The sequence below is a fragment of the Vulpes lagopus genome, chromosome 21 (genome assembly GCF_018345385.1).
Source record: "Vulpes lagopus strain Blue_001 chromosome 21, ASM1834538v1, whole genome shotgun sequence".
Lineage (NCBI taxonomy): Eukaryota > Metazoa > Chordata > Mammalia > Carnivora > Canidae > Vulpes > Vulpes lagopus.
The window spans coordinates 7,925,294-7,940,121 of record NC_054844.1 but is presented as its reverse complement, the minus strand read 5'-3'; the positions used below and the strand labels follow the sequence as shown (position 1 = coordinate 7,940,121).

General features: G+C 57.0%; 2 protein-coding genes and 1 non-coding gene across 4 annotated transcripts; all 3 read right to left on the bottom strand.

Annotated features, from left to right (window-relative positions):
- Positions 1-252: 252 nt before the first annotated feature.
- On the bottom strand, positions 253-1,959 carry C21H12orf57 (chromosome 21 C12orf57 homolog). The gene is made up of 3 exons (XM_041736204.1): positions 1,600-1,959; positions 1,187-1,363; positions 253-485 (listed from the first exon to the last, which is right to left on the bottom strand). Exons 1-3 carry the CDS (start codon positions 1,649-1,651, stop codon positions 334-336), a joined length of 381 nt encoding a protein of 126 aa, XP_041592138.1. The 5' UTR covers positions 1,652-1,959; the 3' UTR covers positions 253-333.
- LOC121480458 lies at positions 1,880-1,941 on the bottom strand. Its single transcript, XR_005984976.1, has one exon. It is a non-coding gene; the product is annotated as a U7 small nuclear RNA (small nuclear RNA).
- Positions 1,960-2,771: 812 nt separating the features above from the next.
- ATN1 (atrophin 1) lies at positions 2,772-14,719 on the bottom strand. Of its 2 annotated transcripts, none has more exons than XM_041736202.1 (10): positions 14,467-14,719; positions 9,865-10,059; positions 9,571-9,708; positions 9,304-9,417; positions 6,558-8,596; positions 6,095-6,317; positions 5,022-5,718; positions 4,018-4,161; positions 3,529-3,709; positions 2,772-3,338 (listed from the first exon to the last, which is right to left on the bottom strand). In XM_041736202.1, the coding sequence occupies exons 2-10, from the start codon at positions 9,889-9,891 to the stop codon at positions 3,305-3,307; spliced, it is 3,597 nt and encodes a 1,198-aa protein (XP_041592136.1). In that variant the 5' UTR covers positions 9,892-10,059; positions 14,467-14,719; the 3' UTR covers positions 2,772-3,304. The 2 variants fall into 2 exon arrangements, with proteins under 2 accessions (XP_041592136.1, XP_041592137.1); XM_041736203.1 differs by having other exon boundaries at positions 6,558-8,593.
- Positions 14,720-14,828: the final 109 nt, after the last annotated feature.

The following is a 14,828-nucleotide window of genomic DNA, read 5'->3' as shown; positions in this document are numbered from 1 at the left end:
AAGGGATTCTGAAAAAGCTCAGGAAGCTGCACTCTTCAGAGGAGGCGCCACCTGGGCAGGCCCACCCCCATCCCTACCACCAGGGTGTTAAGGGGCAAGTCCATCCTCCCACCCTGCCCTGAAGCACAGCAGGGTTGTTCCCAGCAGGAGCATAGGAAGGATCTGGACAGGGAGATGAAGCAACCTGGAATGGCGGAAGGAATCTGGGACCAAGAGGTGGGGGTTGTCAGGGTCACAAAAGACTAACGCTGAGGCTGTCACAGGCACGTTTATTATCCTCCGGAATGTCAAGATCTTCCCTTCCTGGGCAGTGTTGCAGAGGAGGGCCAAGCCTCAGGAGGCAGCCACACTGCCACCAGAAGCAGGCCCGTGGGGAGGCAGTGTCATGGGTGGCAGGAACAGCGCCTTCAGCTTGCCCGACAAGCTGGCAATCTCAGGATCCTGGGCTTCGTAAGACTTGACCAAGCGGGCAAACTTAAGGACACCTGCAAAGAGAAGTGGAACATCAACCCACACCCCCAGGGGACAGGTGTGCCCACACATCAGGAGAGGGCAGCGTGAGCAGGAGTCACTGGCTGCTCCCCCTCTGGTCAGGTAGCTGTCTACAAAACAAGGCACAACCGGATGGGATGTAATGAATGAAGTATCCCAAAGCAGTGTGCTTCTTGTAATCACGTGGACCATTTTGGCGATTCAGTCCCATGAACACGCACAAGACCCCAAATCTATAACCTGAACACACACAGGAAGGCCATGGGCCAGCACGGCAGAATCAAGAAGCACCCTTGGGGAACACCATGATCTCATCAAGGAAACTGACCAGCCAACCCTCCAACAGAGATTAGCTAAAACACCTAAGAGGGGCTGCAGGAGACATCCCACTACAAGTTATCAGAAGAGGGTTCAGGTCCAGCTCTGCTGTGACCTCAGGCACTTAGTTTCCTACTAGAGTCTGTTTCCTCATCTTACAATGGGATAACAGTATAATAACTGGTAACCACAAAAAGCACTTTGGACTTCACCAGGCCCAAGTTCAGACTAGGCTCTGAAGGGCTCTGACAGCCGATACTGTCGGTCCCAATACTATCAGTCCGATTGTGGTTGCCTCCGTGTGACACGAGGAGGATCCGATGGATGCAGCGCCCTCTCCTGGATCCACTCCACCCCAACTCCCAGGCCGACCCACCTTCCCCGTCGCAGCTGAAGCCATAGGCCTTGATAACCTCCTGCTGGATCTGCGTGGCCACAGGCAGCACGAACTGCAGCATCTTGCCCATGTCGTTGCAGGCGTTGTCCCGAGCCTCGTCCATGCGCACGGCGTTCTCCGGGGCCGAGAACGCCTGGATTACCTCGGCCAGGACCACTGCGAGATCAGACGCGTCCCCGGGGTAGGCGCGGAGCAGGGCAGGCGGGCCCGGCCGGCAACGCAGGGAAGAGGGCAGGCAATTAGTGGACTGCAGGCATAGCAGCCCGATAAACTCCCTCGCTCCAGGGGGCCAGGGCTCCTGGAGGAGGGGGGTACCGGTGCACCCACACCCCACGCTCTGTACCTCCCCCCGCACCGTTCCCCAGCAGCCGGGCGGCTAGAACGCTCCTCACCCTTGGCTTGTTCGGCGCTCAGGGCCGCGGGCGGGGCCGAGGCGGACGCCATAGGGTAACAATCGCTGCACGTGCAGCGGGGCCAGAGCCGCTCGGGAGAAGGGAGAGGAGCTCTCACGGCTGACGGGGGTGGAAGGGAAGCAGCATCCACCGCGGCCGGAAGCAGAGGCAGCTTCTCGGCGCCGCGCGGCACCACCGCCCAAACGTCTTCGGAGGGAGACCACCCGGGCTCCCCGACCTCCGCAGCTGAAACCCCTCTATTGTTGACAACGAGCCGTGGGGGGGTTTTCCGGCGAGGGCCGGAAAACCTGCTAGACAAATTCTAAAAGAGCTGTAACACTACAGGAAGTGGCCTGGAGAGACCATGGGGTATCCAGGAATGCCACTCTTGGTGAGGGTGAGCGCAGGGTGGTGTTTCCTAATCTCGATTGACGTATAACCAACGGGCAACATTGTGACTTTCAGAAGGAAAAACAGGGGAAAACGAAACTTATTTATATCATTCATTTCTAGAGTTTGTGAACATTTGATTCGAGTCTATGCAAATTAACTCGAAGCTGATTGGCTGGCAAGGCTGGCCACACCCCCTCAGATGTTTGAGAAAGGGATTCGCAGCAATGAAGGCTGAGAGCTAAGGCGGTTCTCCGGCTCTCCCAAGATGGTCTGGTCCCTGCTGTGCGCTCCAGCCTAACGTCCTCCGATTCTTCCTCTCTTCTAGACGTCTGAAATGGTCTCCCACCCCCTTCCCACACCATGGGGTACTTAACGCCTCTAGAGTTCTAATCGCTTTAACCTAATGAAACTATGCCCCTGCTCCTCCGCTTCGTAAGCGTTTCTCAATCTCTCCGACCGAAAGGATTCTGGCCTCTGGTGGCTCCCAGCTGTGGGGCCAGCGGCTTCTTAGACCTGACCCTGTCCGAGGAGTGCCCGTCCCCCGCCTCCACATCTGGACTTCCCAGCCTTGGATGCAGGGACCAGGTCTGGGTACCCCTCCGGCAGAGCCAGGTTCCAGGGCCCTGGGCTCTCCCAAGAGCTCCTCTGCAACCCTCCAAGGTCCCTACACCCACTTGTTCCACAGCTTTCTCTTCAGGCACCGCTGGCAAGTTCCCCACCGCGCCCCCTCCCCCAACTCCGCCCCATAACCCGCAAAGAACTAGTCACAGCCATCATCCTGGGGAGTCGTGAGGATGTTTTTGTTTGGTTTTGGTTGGGATATTTTTTAAAGAGCGTCATATAGATATTTATATATATAAATTATTAATGTGGGGGAGGGGCAAGGGCCATACATCGCAGAAGGGGCGCGCGCACAGGGACTGAGGAGGGGCGGGGCGGGGGCAGCACACGATGCTACGCAAAACAGCCACATCTAACAGATGAAATAATCACACCAAAGGGGTGGGGGAAGGGCGGTGGCCACCAGGGGGGTTGAGCTTCAGGGAGGAAGAAAGCAGAGGGACTAGAAAGAGGGACCTGGCCCAAGATTACTGTGCGCTTTCTGCCCCCCCCCCCCTCACCTCACCTCCCCACCTCTGCATACCACAGGAGGCTTGGCCTTCCATCTGTCCCTCCCTCCCTCCCTCTGCCCAGCTGCTGAAACTCTGCAAAGGAGCAGCACCCCTCCCTCCTCAGCTCTGGGCAGCCGGATGGGACAGAGGGCCTCCGAGTCCAGATGCAGGGGCCATGGGTACTCTCTTGATTGCAGGTTCTACAGTGGTTTGTCACTTTCCTTCTTCAGGTGACTGGTGGAGAGGGGATGCAGAGCGGAGGCATAAGACTGAGGTCAACCTTGACCGAGCCCCAGTTAGAGGCTGGTGGAGGAGGGGTTCCCTCCCTCCCCCAGGAGCCTGAAGCCCAGCAGTCTGCTGCCCACACCCCCATCTGGCTAAGCTCATATCCCATCACTCTCAGCCTAGGGGAGTCCAGGGGTACCTGTAATAGTCTTCCTGGGCAGGTAGCGGCACACTGTGCAGTGGGTGATGAGCGTGCAGCCACTGCTGCTGCTCCAGCGCGAGGCGCTGCAGCTCAGCAGACTGTGCGTGCATGGCCTGCAGCTGGTGAGCTGCTGACATCGGGGCAGAGAGGGAGGCTGGCAGGTCCCGGTAAGGAGCAGCTGTGGGCAGGAAGGGCAGAGGGCATATGACTGGTGGAGATAGCTAGCCACCTTACATCAAACTGACACTACAACAGGGCAAAGCCAGACCTGCAAGTTGCCAATAGTGGACAGGATTCAAACTTCCACCTGGCACTAAAATCTGTGCCTCTCTTGGGCAGAGGGCTTGGGCCCTCCTTCTCCTATTCCCAGCCCCTCTGGTGCCTCCTCACCCCTCCCCAAGCCCAAATAGCCCAATCCCACCACCCAAATTCATCCTTCCTGCCCTTCTCTCATTAGACCTTCCCCACCCGTTCCTCCATCCTTACCAAAGAGCTGGTGACGAAGAACTTCGTTCTCGTGCAGAGGGTGAGGAAGAAGGGGGTTGGGGAGGGTCCCAGCTGGGTAGGGGATCCGGGTAAGGTGAGACCCTGAGGCCAGGGGGTCAATGAGAGGGTGCACAGAGGCAGAAGCTAGAGGGTAGAGAAGAGGAAGGTGTCACCAAAAGGCAGGTTTGGGGAAAACCATGCATTTGGGTGAAAGGATCCAAGCGTGGAACGAGATGGATGATCAAACACAGGGAGACCCAGTGAGGAACAAGGAGGTGCAGTGGGAGAACTAGGAGCCTGGTGGGCAGCCAGAACATGACCTTACTGCAGTAGGGATATATGGATGGCAGAGAACAGAACATTACAGTTGTCAGAGGGATCTGAAAGGAGAGACATGGACTGCTTGGGGGGGTGGCGCAGAAAGTTTAGAAAGACAGGGAGAGAGTTGGTTAAGAGAGAGAAAGCACAAGGGAGCCTGGAATAACCGTGACTATAAGGCTAGATCAGGCAATGTTCTGGACAGTAAGAAATATGGCAAAAGGATAATAAAGATCACTAGCGCCTATGAAATCCCCAGCCAAAGCTATAGAGCTCTTTCTGGAAGGTTGCAGATCTAGAGATGGTCAAGAACATGAAATACCTCCACCTGGGAGGAGAGAAGACAGCTAGAAATGACAACAGAGTTGAATCCAAAGAAGCAAGGAAACAAGTATGTGAAGCAGGGGAGGGACTCTGAGGGCAGAAAGGTAGCATTCCCTCAAAGGTTTCCTCTATCATGGAGGAATGCTAGACTCTGAAGAGGGGTGGGGTGTGGGTTATTAGTCTCTGTGGCAAGGCTGGGGCATGAGAAGGTGGAGGGTGACAGGGAGGCAAAGATCAGGGGAGCAATCCCTGAAGAGAGGCTCATGCCAGACTAGAGGGATGTCTTGGCCTGAGCAACCGAAGAGCCCAATCACTTACAGGGATCAAGGTGGCCCCCAGGGACCAAGACAAAGGAGTCTCACCTGCATGGATGGCATCCTGCTGGTGGAGGTGCAGGTGGGAGTGGATGTGGGAGTGCTGGTGGTGATGGGGGGTCACATTGAGCATCTGCAGCCGGGCCAGTGGGTCATTGCCCAGAGCTGCCACCCTTTCTGCATGCTGCCTCTCAGCTGCCAAACGCTCGGCGTAGGACATGTCAGGCCGCAGGGCTGGCCCAGCTGCCAGCGCTAGACGTTCTCTCTCCAGGGGCCCCAGACTCGGATGAAAGGGAAAAGGGTGCAGGCCAGGTGGGCCAGGCTGCAGAGCCAGGCCCCCGTGTCGGGGGAAGGGATCCAGGCCTGGCCCAGGGACCCCATGCAGGGGTTCCAGCTCACTGGGCTTCACTTCGAAGCCAGGCTTGAGGCGGTCACGAAGGTCTCGTTCACGGGCTTCCCGCTCCCTCTCCCGGGCTGCTGGGTCACTGCTGTACAAGGCCGGGACATTGTAACCCAGAAGCCCCGGGTCCACTGCCCCTAGGGGCACGTAGAAAGGATGGTTGCGATTGCCAGGAGACATGACGTGGGGCCGGGCGTATTCACTGAGCGTGCGCAGGGCCGGAGTGTCAGGACCCAGGTAGGGGGGCACCGTAGCTACGGCACTGCCCGGCTCAAATGGAGGGCGATGGGGCACCGGGCCGAGAGATGGGCACTCCACTGGCGCCCGGCCCTCCTGAGCCAACTTCTGTGGGACACAGGGAGAAACAGAGTCAAAAGGGCAGGTCTGGGAACCGGGGCTGGCCTCGAGCCGCTCACTTGTCTCACCAGCTGAAGGCCCTCTGCTTGCCGGCCCAGCGCAGCAGGCGCTCCCCTAAGCCCTCTCCCGATGTCGGCCCTCCCCACCACCCACAGGGACTCTGATCTGAACTGCCCTTCCACCAACGCAGGAGCGCCAGGATTCCTCCCGCGGGATCCTTCCGCCTCCACTCCCGGGGCCGCCGTGCTTCCTCCTCTCCGACAGGAGGCGCAATGACCACCCCCGCCCCCCCGGCCCTCGACCCTCCCTGCGCGGCGCGGAGGAGGGGCCGGGAGGCGGGCGGCGCGTGTGGTGACGCACTCACCACGCTGCGTTCCAGCTCGCGCTCCTTCTCGCGCTCCCGCTCCTTCTCGCGCTCCCGCTCGCGCTCGCGCTCCTTCTCTTCGCGCGCGCGCTGCTCGGCCTCGCGCCGCACCTTCTCCACCAGGTCGGCCCGCTTCTTGGCCAGCTTGGAGCCCTCCAGCGGCACGAAGTACAGGTCGCTGCGCGCGCACGAGTTAAAGCCGCGGTCCAGGTGCTTGTTGAACCTGCCGGGCGCAAGGGCGGCGCGCGCTTAGGCCCCTGCGAGCGGCCGGAGCGGTCCCGCGCGGACCCTGCCCCGTGCCCGCCTGCGCACACCGCCAGGGGGACGCAGGGCTCCGGAGTCAGCTTTGAAAAGCACCGCAGGAAGGCAGCGTTCCCTCTTGGGCCTCCACCGGTCTCTCCCCATCTTCATCCCCCATTCCAGGCCCAACCTCCCCCCCCCCCCCCCCCCCCCCCCGGCTCACCTGGCCGACTGGCTGGCGTGGCTGGGCACGTCTACCACCTTGGGAGGGGGCGAGGGGCTACGGGCCGGGGGCACTGGGCTCTCGGGGGTCTCATACTCTTCGGCTGGCTCTTGTTTGATCTGCGTGGCATTCAGGGGCGGCCCCGAGGCGGGGGCTGCAGGCGGTGGTGGCAGGGATGACAGGCCTGCAGGCCCGGCAGGTGGCAAGGGGCCCTGCCCCACCGTAGGCGAGCCCGGCTTGAAGGTCCCTGGGCCCGCGGGCGGCGAGGCGCCTCGGTAGCCGGGTGGGGTTCCCGTTCGGAAGGAGGGAGGTGACCCCGGCTTGTACCCCGGTGGGGTGGCGGTCTTGTAGGCCCCTGGGGACGGGGCTCTCTTTCCATACGGCGGGGGCCCAGGTGGGGAAGCTGTTTTGTAGCCTGCTGGCGAGGAAGCCACTGTGGCAATGACCGTGGAAAGCGTAGCCGAGGAGGTGGTGACCGGAGGCACCGGCGGGAAGGGGTAGGGAGCTCCCTGGGGGCCCTGGGACGGGGAGGGGTGTGAACATGGGTAGGATCCTTGAGAGGAAGAGGAGGAGGAGGCGTTGGAAGAAGAGGAAGAGGCAGGGGGCCCATTAGGGCCTGCTTGGCTGTAGGACACCTGGCCGTGAGGTGGGGGCAGGTGTGCTGGCCCTGGCGGGTAGGGCCTCAGAGACCCCAGGGAGGGAGACATGGCATAAGGATGGGCATGATGGGAGCTACTGCTCTCCAGGGGGTGGGGATATGCTCCAGGGGGAGGGGGCCCAGAGCTCCCATGATGCTGTTGCTGTTGCTGCTGCGGCTGCTGCTGCTGCGACTGCGGCGGCGGCTGCTGCTGCTGCTGTTGTTGCTGGTGGTGATGGTGGTGTGTTGGGGCTGGTGGGTGGCCTGTGGATTGGCCTCCAGTAGAAGGAGGGAAGGGGCCTGGGTGAGCATTGCTGTTGGCTAAGAGACGGCCATAGGGAGGAGGTGGGGGGGGACCCTGGCTCCACACAGCCTGGGATGGAAGGGAAGGCTGAGTATACTTAGGTGGCTGATTAGAGACAGACAGGCTCGTCGGAGGAGGGAAGGAGTGGGGATAACTGGGCAATGCCTGGGAAGCTGGGTACTGGGAAGCAGAGGAAGAGGAAGAACTGGAAGAGGAGGCTGCTGCCGAGCTACTACCAGAGGACGAATATGGATACCTCATTGGGGGGGCTGGGGCAGAAGAGGAGGAAGCAGGTGGCAGAGGATGGGGTGAGGGAGCAAGAGTGGGGCCCTTCTCTGAGCCAGGAGGAAGTCCACCCATACCCTGCCCCATGGCATGGGGAGAGGGCAGATGCCCGGGTAGTGGCTGGGCCCCCAGGCCAGGAGGAGAGGCTGAAGCATTGTTAAGGGGTCTCAGAGCAGGTGGAGGAGGCAGGTTTGGTGTCACATGAGGGAAGGTGGCTGGTGGTGGAGCAGACGGTAGGTTTCCACCACCCACTGAAGTGTTAGGTGGTTTTGTTGGAGGAGCACCACCAGCCCCAGAGCTTGATATGGAAATGGGGGTGGTGGGTGGGGGGTGCTGTTTGCCCCCACTAGGAGCCCCCACTGAAGAGGCAGCTCCTCCTCCCTTGGGACCTATTGGAGGTCCAGACAAAACTCCTCCACCAGTGCCCCCAGAGTAGAGCTGTGGATGAGGGGGAGGGGCCCCAGGAGGAGCCTGGAACATTCGAGATGGGGGGGGCTCCATGGGAGCATGATATCCAGTGGGTGTCACAGAAGGATGGGGTTCAAAACCAGGCTCTGGCTGTCGGGGGGCACTGTCTGGCGGCGGGGGGGAGGGAGGAAAGAGTGGAGGTGGGTGGTAGGGGCGGGCTGGGCCCTGGGAAAGGCCAGAAGATGAGTCGGAGTCATTCTCCACGCTTCCAGGGCTGTAGATGCTAGGAGACGTGCTTCGGTTATCCTGGTCAATATCCCTAGGGTCACTGCTGCCATCATCATTGAGGCTCCGCCCATCTAAACTATCCAGATCGGAGGGAGACTGTGGCCGAGGGAGCTCCTGCTGCAGAAAAAGGAGGATCATTTCATCTCTCTTCTTTTTCCTTGCTTCCCCTAGATTTCGGGCCTCCCTTGCACAAAATCATTTCCCCCTCCCAGCACACCACTGTACCATGTGATGAATACTCTTGCTCAAGCCCACCTCCCTGCCACATGTGGGGATGCCCCTGTCTCCCCACATTGTCAGTGACTCCCTGGCAGCCAGTCTTGTTTCCCTCCTTGGAAAACTGCATTCCTTCCTCAATGTCCATCTCAAGCACCTTCGCCCACCATCCACAGCTAAGCCCAAATCCCTCTCTTCCACTAGCTCATACTCACCCACCCCCATCTCCTTTACCCTATTTAACTACACATGCCAGAAACCCTTGGTTCTTAAAAAGACCACTCCTGCATTTTCCTTATGATTTATTTGTTCCTTCCACGAAGACCTCTCACCTTTAACCTCCTCCCCAGCCCCTTCATGAGAACCAGGACCTTGAAAAGGAAAGGCTGGAATCCTCCTCACTCTCCCAGTCCCCTCTGGCCCTGCCTGGTCATCTGGTGGGCTGGCTACTAGCCCTAAAGATCTGTGACACATTACAGACAGGACTCCTTTAACAGGCACAGCAATAGGACTTTTCCCTCCTATATCAGGCAAGATTCAAGTAGGAATCAGGAGTGGAAGGGAGTTTTCAGGAACGAGTGATGAGAAAATGGGTCAGGGTCTCCCACCTCAGTTTTGGTCTTTTTTGGTGCATTGGTCTCCTCACTTTCGCTCTCTGAGATCTCCTCGCTCCGGCCCTGCTTGCTGACCTTTGGGGTGGAGGCTTCTTCCACACGGGCCTTCTGTTCAGGAGAAAGAGAATATTCCTGTCTTATGCCTCCCAAGCCTCCACCGTTCCCCTCTGCCAGACAGGAAGGTCCCTCACAGCACGCACACACGTACGCCCTCGGCCCTAGTGTCTGGGCATCCTGTGGGAGGACCTGAAGACAGAATACCTTGGCTGTCTGCCTAGACTTCTCGGCTTTGCCATCACTGCTGGACGTGCTGACCCCTCCAGGGGAGGCCCGGCCCCTCGATCTCAGTTCTTCCCGGGGCCCAGGGGCCTCTTTCTTCCGTCCACTCCTCATTGACATCTGTGGGAGAAGGAGGGAAGCGGGTAGTGTAGGGTTTTTTTTTCACAGAGCACCTAACTTTACCATGTGCCTTATTTCTATTCTTCCTCTCCAGGCCCTCACCCCTAGTTACTTTGCCCCTCGTCTTTCATGTCTCTCGTTTTAGCTGTTACTCACTGAGTCTTTATTCTGTCGTGTCTTCATTCTTCAGGCTGTGGAGACCCCATTCTCCTCTGCCTGGGCAGCTGAATACAGAAACTTCTCTGCTTCACCCCAAGTTCCCCACAGCTGTGGTCTGGGAAGCAGGAAGCAGGATCTCCCAAGTTCCCAGTGGAGGCGCCTGGAACTCGCGGGATCTGTTTCCAGTGAAGCCTGTTAGGAAAGACCATCAGAGTCTCCATACTGGGGAACAGTGTCTGAGGGGCTAAGTGGCCCAGCCCTAGGCCTCTGAGCCAGGAGGCACACGACCCGTAAGATGTTGTTGGCTTGCCCCATGGACTACCCAGCTATCTACAAGTGGAGGAGACTCTGCTCACAACATCATCTCTTTCATTTCTGGAGAAGGCACAAGATTCAGATGTACCTATGAGCTCGCGTTATTTATCCTTCATGATACCTAGGAAATACCTGTGTCCAGCAGTTCCACACAGCCTTACCAGGGAGCATAAAGCAATGTAGCTGAGGTATTAAGGAATTTATTGAGTGCTATCTTTACGTCAAGCCCTTACGTTCAATTTCATTTAATACTTACAACCAACCAAAGTTGGTTGTATCCTTGCAAAGTAGGTTATATATTCTTATTTCTATTATATAGGTGGGGAAGCTAAGGCTTGAAAATTGAGATTGTGACTTGCCCAACTTCATGTGATAAATACACAGAAACCAGTGATAGCACCAGAATCAAATCCACATCTCCCTGACTTCAAAGCCCATGCTATTTCTTCCAGACTTTGCTATACTCTCGTCAGAAGCAGGTAGGGAGAATTCTCAGAAGGCCTAGATCAGTCCTAGAGATATGAAAAGAGTAGAGTAGGTGGGAGAAGCATGTCCCATTCTATAACACAAGTGCACAGAGTCCTACCCACCCCAAGCCCAAACCTGGGTATCCTCAAAGTACAGAACTTCACTTTTGCGAGCCCCATAGAGACCCCCTCTCTAGTGCTTAGGTTCCCTAAGGCTAGAAAGTCACAACTTTCAATTTACCAACCAAACCAATGAGTATCAGTGAGCACATAATACAAATTCACAAATTTCTGAGCCTGCACCCCCACTTGGCTTAGCCAGGGACACACAACCTCACCACTTGTCTACATCTGTACCTATATATATGTATAGTCAGCTATTTTCATTCACACTTGTTTGTATTTCTTGCTGTTATGTGTCTCCTTATGACTGACCATAAGATCTTTTGAGAGCAAGATCGGTAGCTTCCCACTGTTTTCTTCCTTTCTGTATCTCCCACTGATGTCACATATATATGGGTGCTCTGTTCTATCCTTGATAGTGACCTGTAAACCCACTAACTTCGATGGATCTTTTCTAATAAAATCCTGCTGGCTTTGGTGGGAACAGGGTAAACTTAGCTACCTATCCTGAAGTAGGAGGCCTGGCTAGGTAAATGGCATTTCCACAGTCTATAACATATTTTTCCTGAGGAATACAGAGTAATTACTTCTCATTCATCTCCACTGAACCCTACTGAGACAGGCAGTGAGGGGGGAACCTGACCTTTCCAGGAAACTTAAATAATAATAATTTACTTAGAGTCACAAAGAACTGACACAGAGCTCCAGATCTTCTGAAGTTAGAACTGATGCTCTGCCCAGTAAGCTAGTCCTTTTTCCTCAACTACAACTATTACCACATTTTGGAAATGTGTAGATTGGTTTTAAAACACTGTCAAACCCCCAAAATCCAAAGAACAAAACCCTATTAATAGAAGGGTTAACAAAAGGGAAAAACACTCTTTAACAAAACCACACAGCAAAAATGACTATTTGTGACTGGTGTGTCTTTGCCCTCCTCGAGAGGAGGGTGCCCAACTCTCCTCTTCATCCCAGAATCCATCCACCACATCAGTGAGAGTGAAGAGATCCAAAAGGTCAGTGAAATGCATGAATGTAACTGAAAAACACAGCAATCAGCGTGTCCCTCCCCCTACCGCAACTGTTTTAAACAGCTGAAATCTGATAAAATTATCAGTTAGTAGCTTTGAAGGAGAAAAAGAAGTCATAAAAGCACAGGCAATCCTGGGGGAAAGGAGTGGCAAAGGAGAGGAGTTAGGGTTGGGCTGTGCATACGTTTCTGAACTCCGAGCATGTGTTACATCAACGAGGTGAGCTGTACTCGTCCTGCCCTAGTAGCCAGTCACCGTAACTGATACTTCTAGAGCACCTACTATGTATCTGGCAAACACACTACCCACATTCCCCTTCACAGCCTTACTACAAAAGAAAAATGACAAAGACCATGTGCACCTGGTGCATCAGGTGCGGTTGAGTGTCTGCCTTTAGCTCAGGTCATGATCCTGGGGTCCTGGGATCAAGTCCTGCATCAGGCTCCCTGCAAGGACCCTGCTTCTCCCTCAGCCTGTGTCTCTGCCTCTCTGTGTCTCTCATGAATAAATAAATAAAAATCTTTAAGAAAAAAAAAAGAAAAGAAAAGAAAAGAAAAATGACAAAGACCAGACAGGCAAAAGTGAGAAAAAGGGAGAGGTCTCTAAGAAAAGGAAAAGAAAGGGGAAATAGAGCAGGATGTCAGAGGGAATACACAATCAAGGCACAAGGCTTTCTGGGAAAGGCTTGCAGGGTGAATTTCAGGATCACTGGCCCAGCCCCCATCATCATTCCAGACCTACCAGCCTAACAAACCAGTCCAAAGCGACTCCTAGATAACAATGCAGCCCAGACCAGCAGATAACAATGCACCAGTCTAAGCCTTCTTAGAATCTGAGGTTGTCAGAGGGGCCTCAGAAATCATCTTCTCTATAACCCCATCATCTTACAATGAAACCAAGACCCAAAGAGAAGTGACTGGCCCAAGGCCACAGTTGGAGGTACAGCCAGGACTAGAGCCAGGTATCCTGGCTCCTGCTCCAGAGTATTGCCATGGCCCTCTCTCCTGGGCCACCCTCACAAGGTCAGGGAAATAGAAGGTTGAAGGTTAGCTGAGGGAAGGGGTCACTGTCTTGATAGTCTGGGAAAGAGGCAAAGGGAGGCTCAGGAAAGGACACTCAAGCTTAAGAAAATGGAAGAATATCAGTGCAAAGAATCCTTAGGACTACTGTACACAGAAAGTTCCTAATAATAAGAGAGGTAGAGGCCAGAAAGAACTAGCAAAAGATGGTGTGTAACTTAAGCATTTCTATGCTCGCGCCATGCCTAGGGGGAGGAACCTGGAACAACAGTATGACCTGCAAATAACATGTCTACCTGTTCCAACAGACTGCTGGATGGAAGGTGGGGGTTGGGGGTGGGAGTGGGGAACCCCTGGGAAACCTCCTATCCACCAGCAGCACCAGAAACACCTTCCAGAACCCAGCCAAGAGTCCCAAGGACACAGCCAAAGGCCAAGATCCAATCAAGATTCTGAACCCCACCTATAGGACATCCCACTGGATCATTGCTATGGCAACAAAATGGTAGAACCTGCCCCTCAAGAGTCTATCCCAGGAGTCTATGTGCCAGCCACTCCCCCTCCAGTTGCCAAAGCAACTCCTACCCTCCTATAGCACCCTCAGGGAAGGGAGCTTAAGAGTACCTACCTCCGAAGAAATAAGCCCCGGCACAAAGGGAAATCTGAGTTCAAAACAGAAATGAAGATATGCCCGCCCCCTTCAGAAACCACAGCTAGAGGGGAAGGGGGTGCCCTAGGGATTTGAGGGTGGAGGTCACAACTTGCCTGGAGTGCCTACAAGATCGTCCAGTTTTCTCCTCCTCTTCCACCCTCCCAGGAAGCCCTTCTCCCTAACTCTCTTTTCAATGCTCCCATCGTCCCCCTCATTAGTTCTTGGGGGACCACCCTCCTCTGCCCCAGTGTACCCCCCTCCAAGAAGTAAGTCTGCCTGGGGTTGGGGAAACAAGGTCAGAGGTGACCTGAAGTAGGGGAAAGAAAATCGAGTCACAAAGGCATCCCCATCGTCTCTGTAACACCTCTGGTTCTTCTCAAAGGTGGAACCTCTCCTTGGCCCTTTCAGAGCCCCCTCTCCCCAGGTTCCCTACTCCCCCATCAGCTACAACCCCTCTCTCTCCGCCTACCACACCCCTTCCCCCCTTTCCCACTTCCCTTCCTTCCATACCTAACACCCTCCACCCGAGTTCTGAAACACGGGCTCTGGGCCTTTGGCTGGAGCCTTGATGCCCCACCTCGCTGCCATATCTCCGTTCCTTTTTTGCCTTCGCCCGAAGCCCCCTCGCGGGCACCCCCTTTTCCTCTGCCAACCCTCCGCCTCGGAGCTCCTCCTTTGGTCCTGGGCTCCTGGCTCCCCTCTGGCCCCATCAGCCCTCCTCCTGAGACCCTCCCACGTCCCTCTCCACCTTCCCGACCCTCTGGGTGCTCTGGCCCCCATCCCTCCTCCGGGGCCGGCCCCACCCCCAGAGCCCCCCAGCCTCAGGCCGGCCAGAGCCCGCAGTGGGGGAAACCGGATCGGGAAAATAACAAATGGAGGCGGCGGCGGCGGCGGCGGCGGCGGGAGGGGGAACTGGGAGGGGAGGGGTGGGGGTGGGGAGCCGCGGGCCAGAACCCGGGCGGGCCCGAGGCCCGGGCGGCAGCAGATCTTACCTGGTCGCGGCTCGGGACGGCTGGCTGGCTCCGAGCGGGATTCGGGGCTCCGGCGCCTCTGGGGGGGCGGCGGCGGCCGCTCCCCCGCCCCCCTCTCCTCTTCCCGGCTTCAGTCGCCGCCGCGACGACGGCGGCGGCGGCCCCGACCCCCCCGGAGGGCGGCCCCCATCCCCCTTCCCCCCACCGGGCCCCGATCGCCCGCCTGCCCCCGGAGCAGCTCCCGACCCCGCTCCGGCTCAGCCCCTCCCCGGGCCCGCCGCCCGCCGCCCGCCGCTGCCCCCGCCCTCCCCCGCCGCCCGGAATGCCCGGGCCGCCCGCCCCCGCCCCCGCCGCCCTCCCCCGCGGCCCCGGCCGGCCCTCCG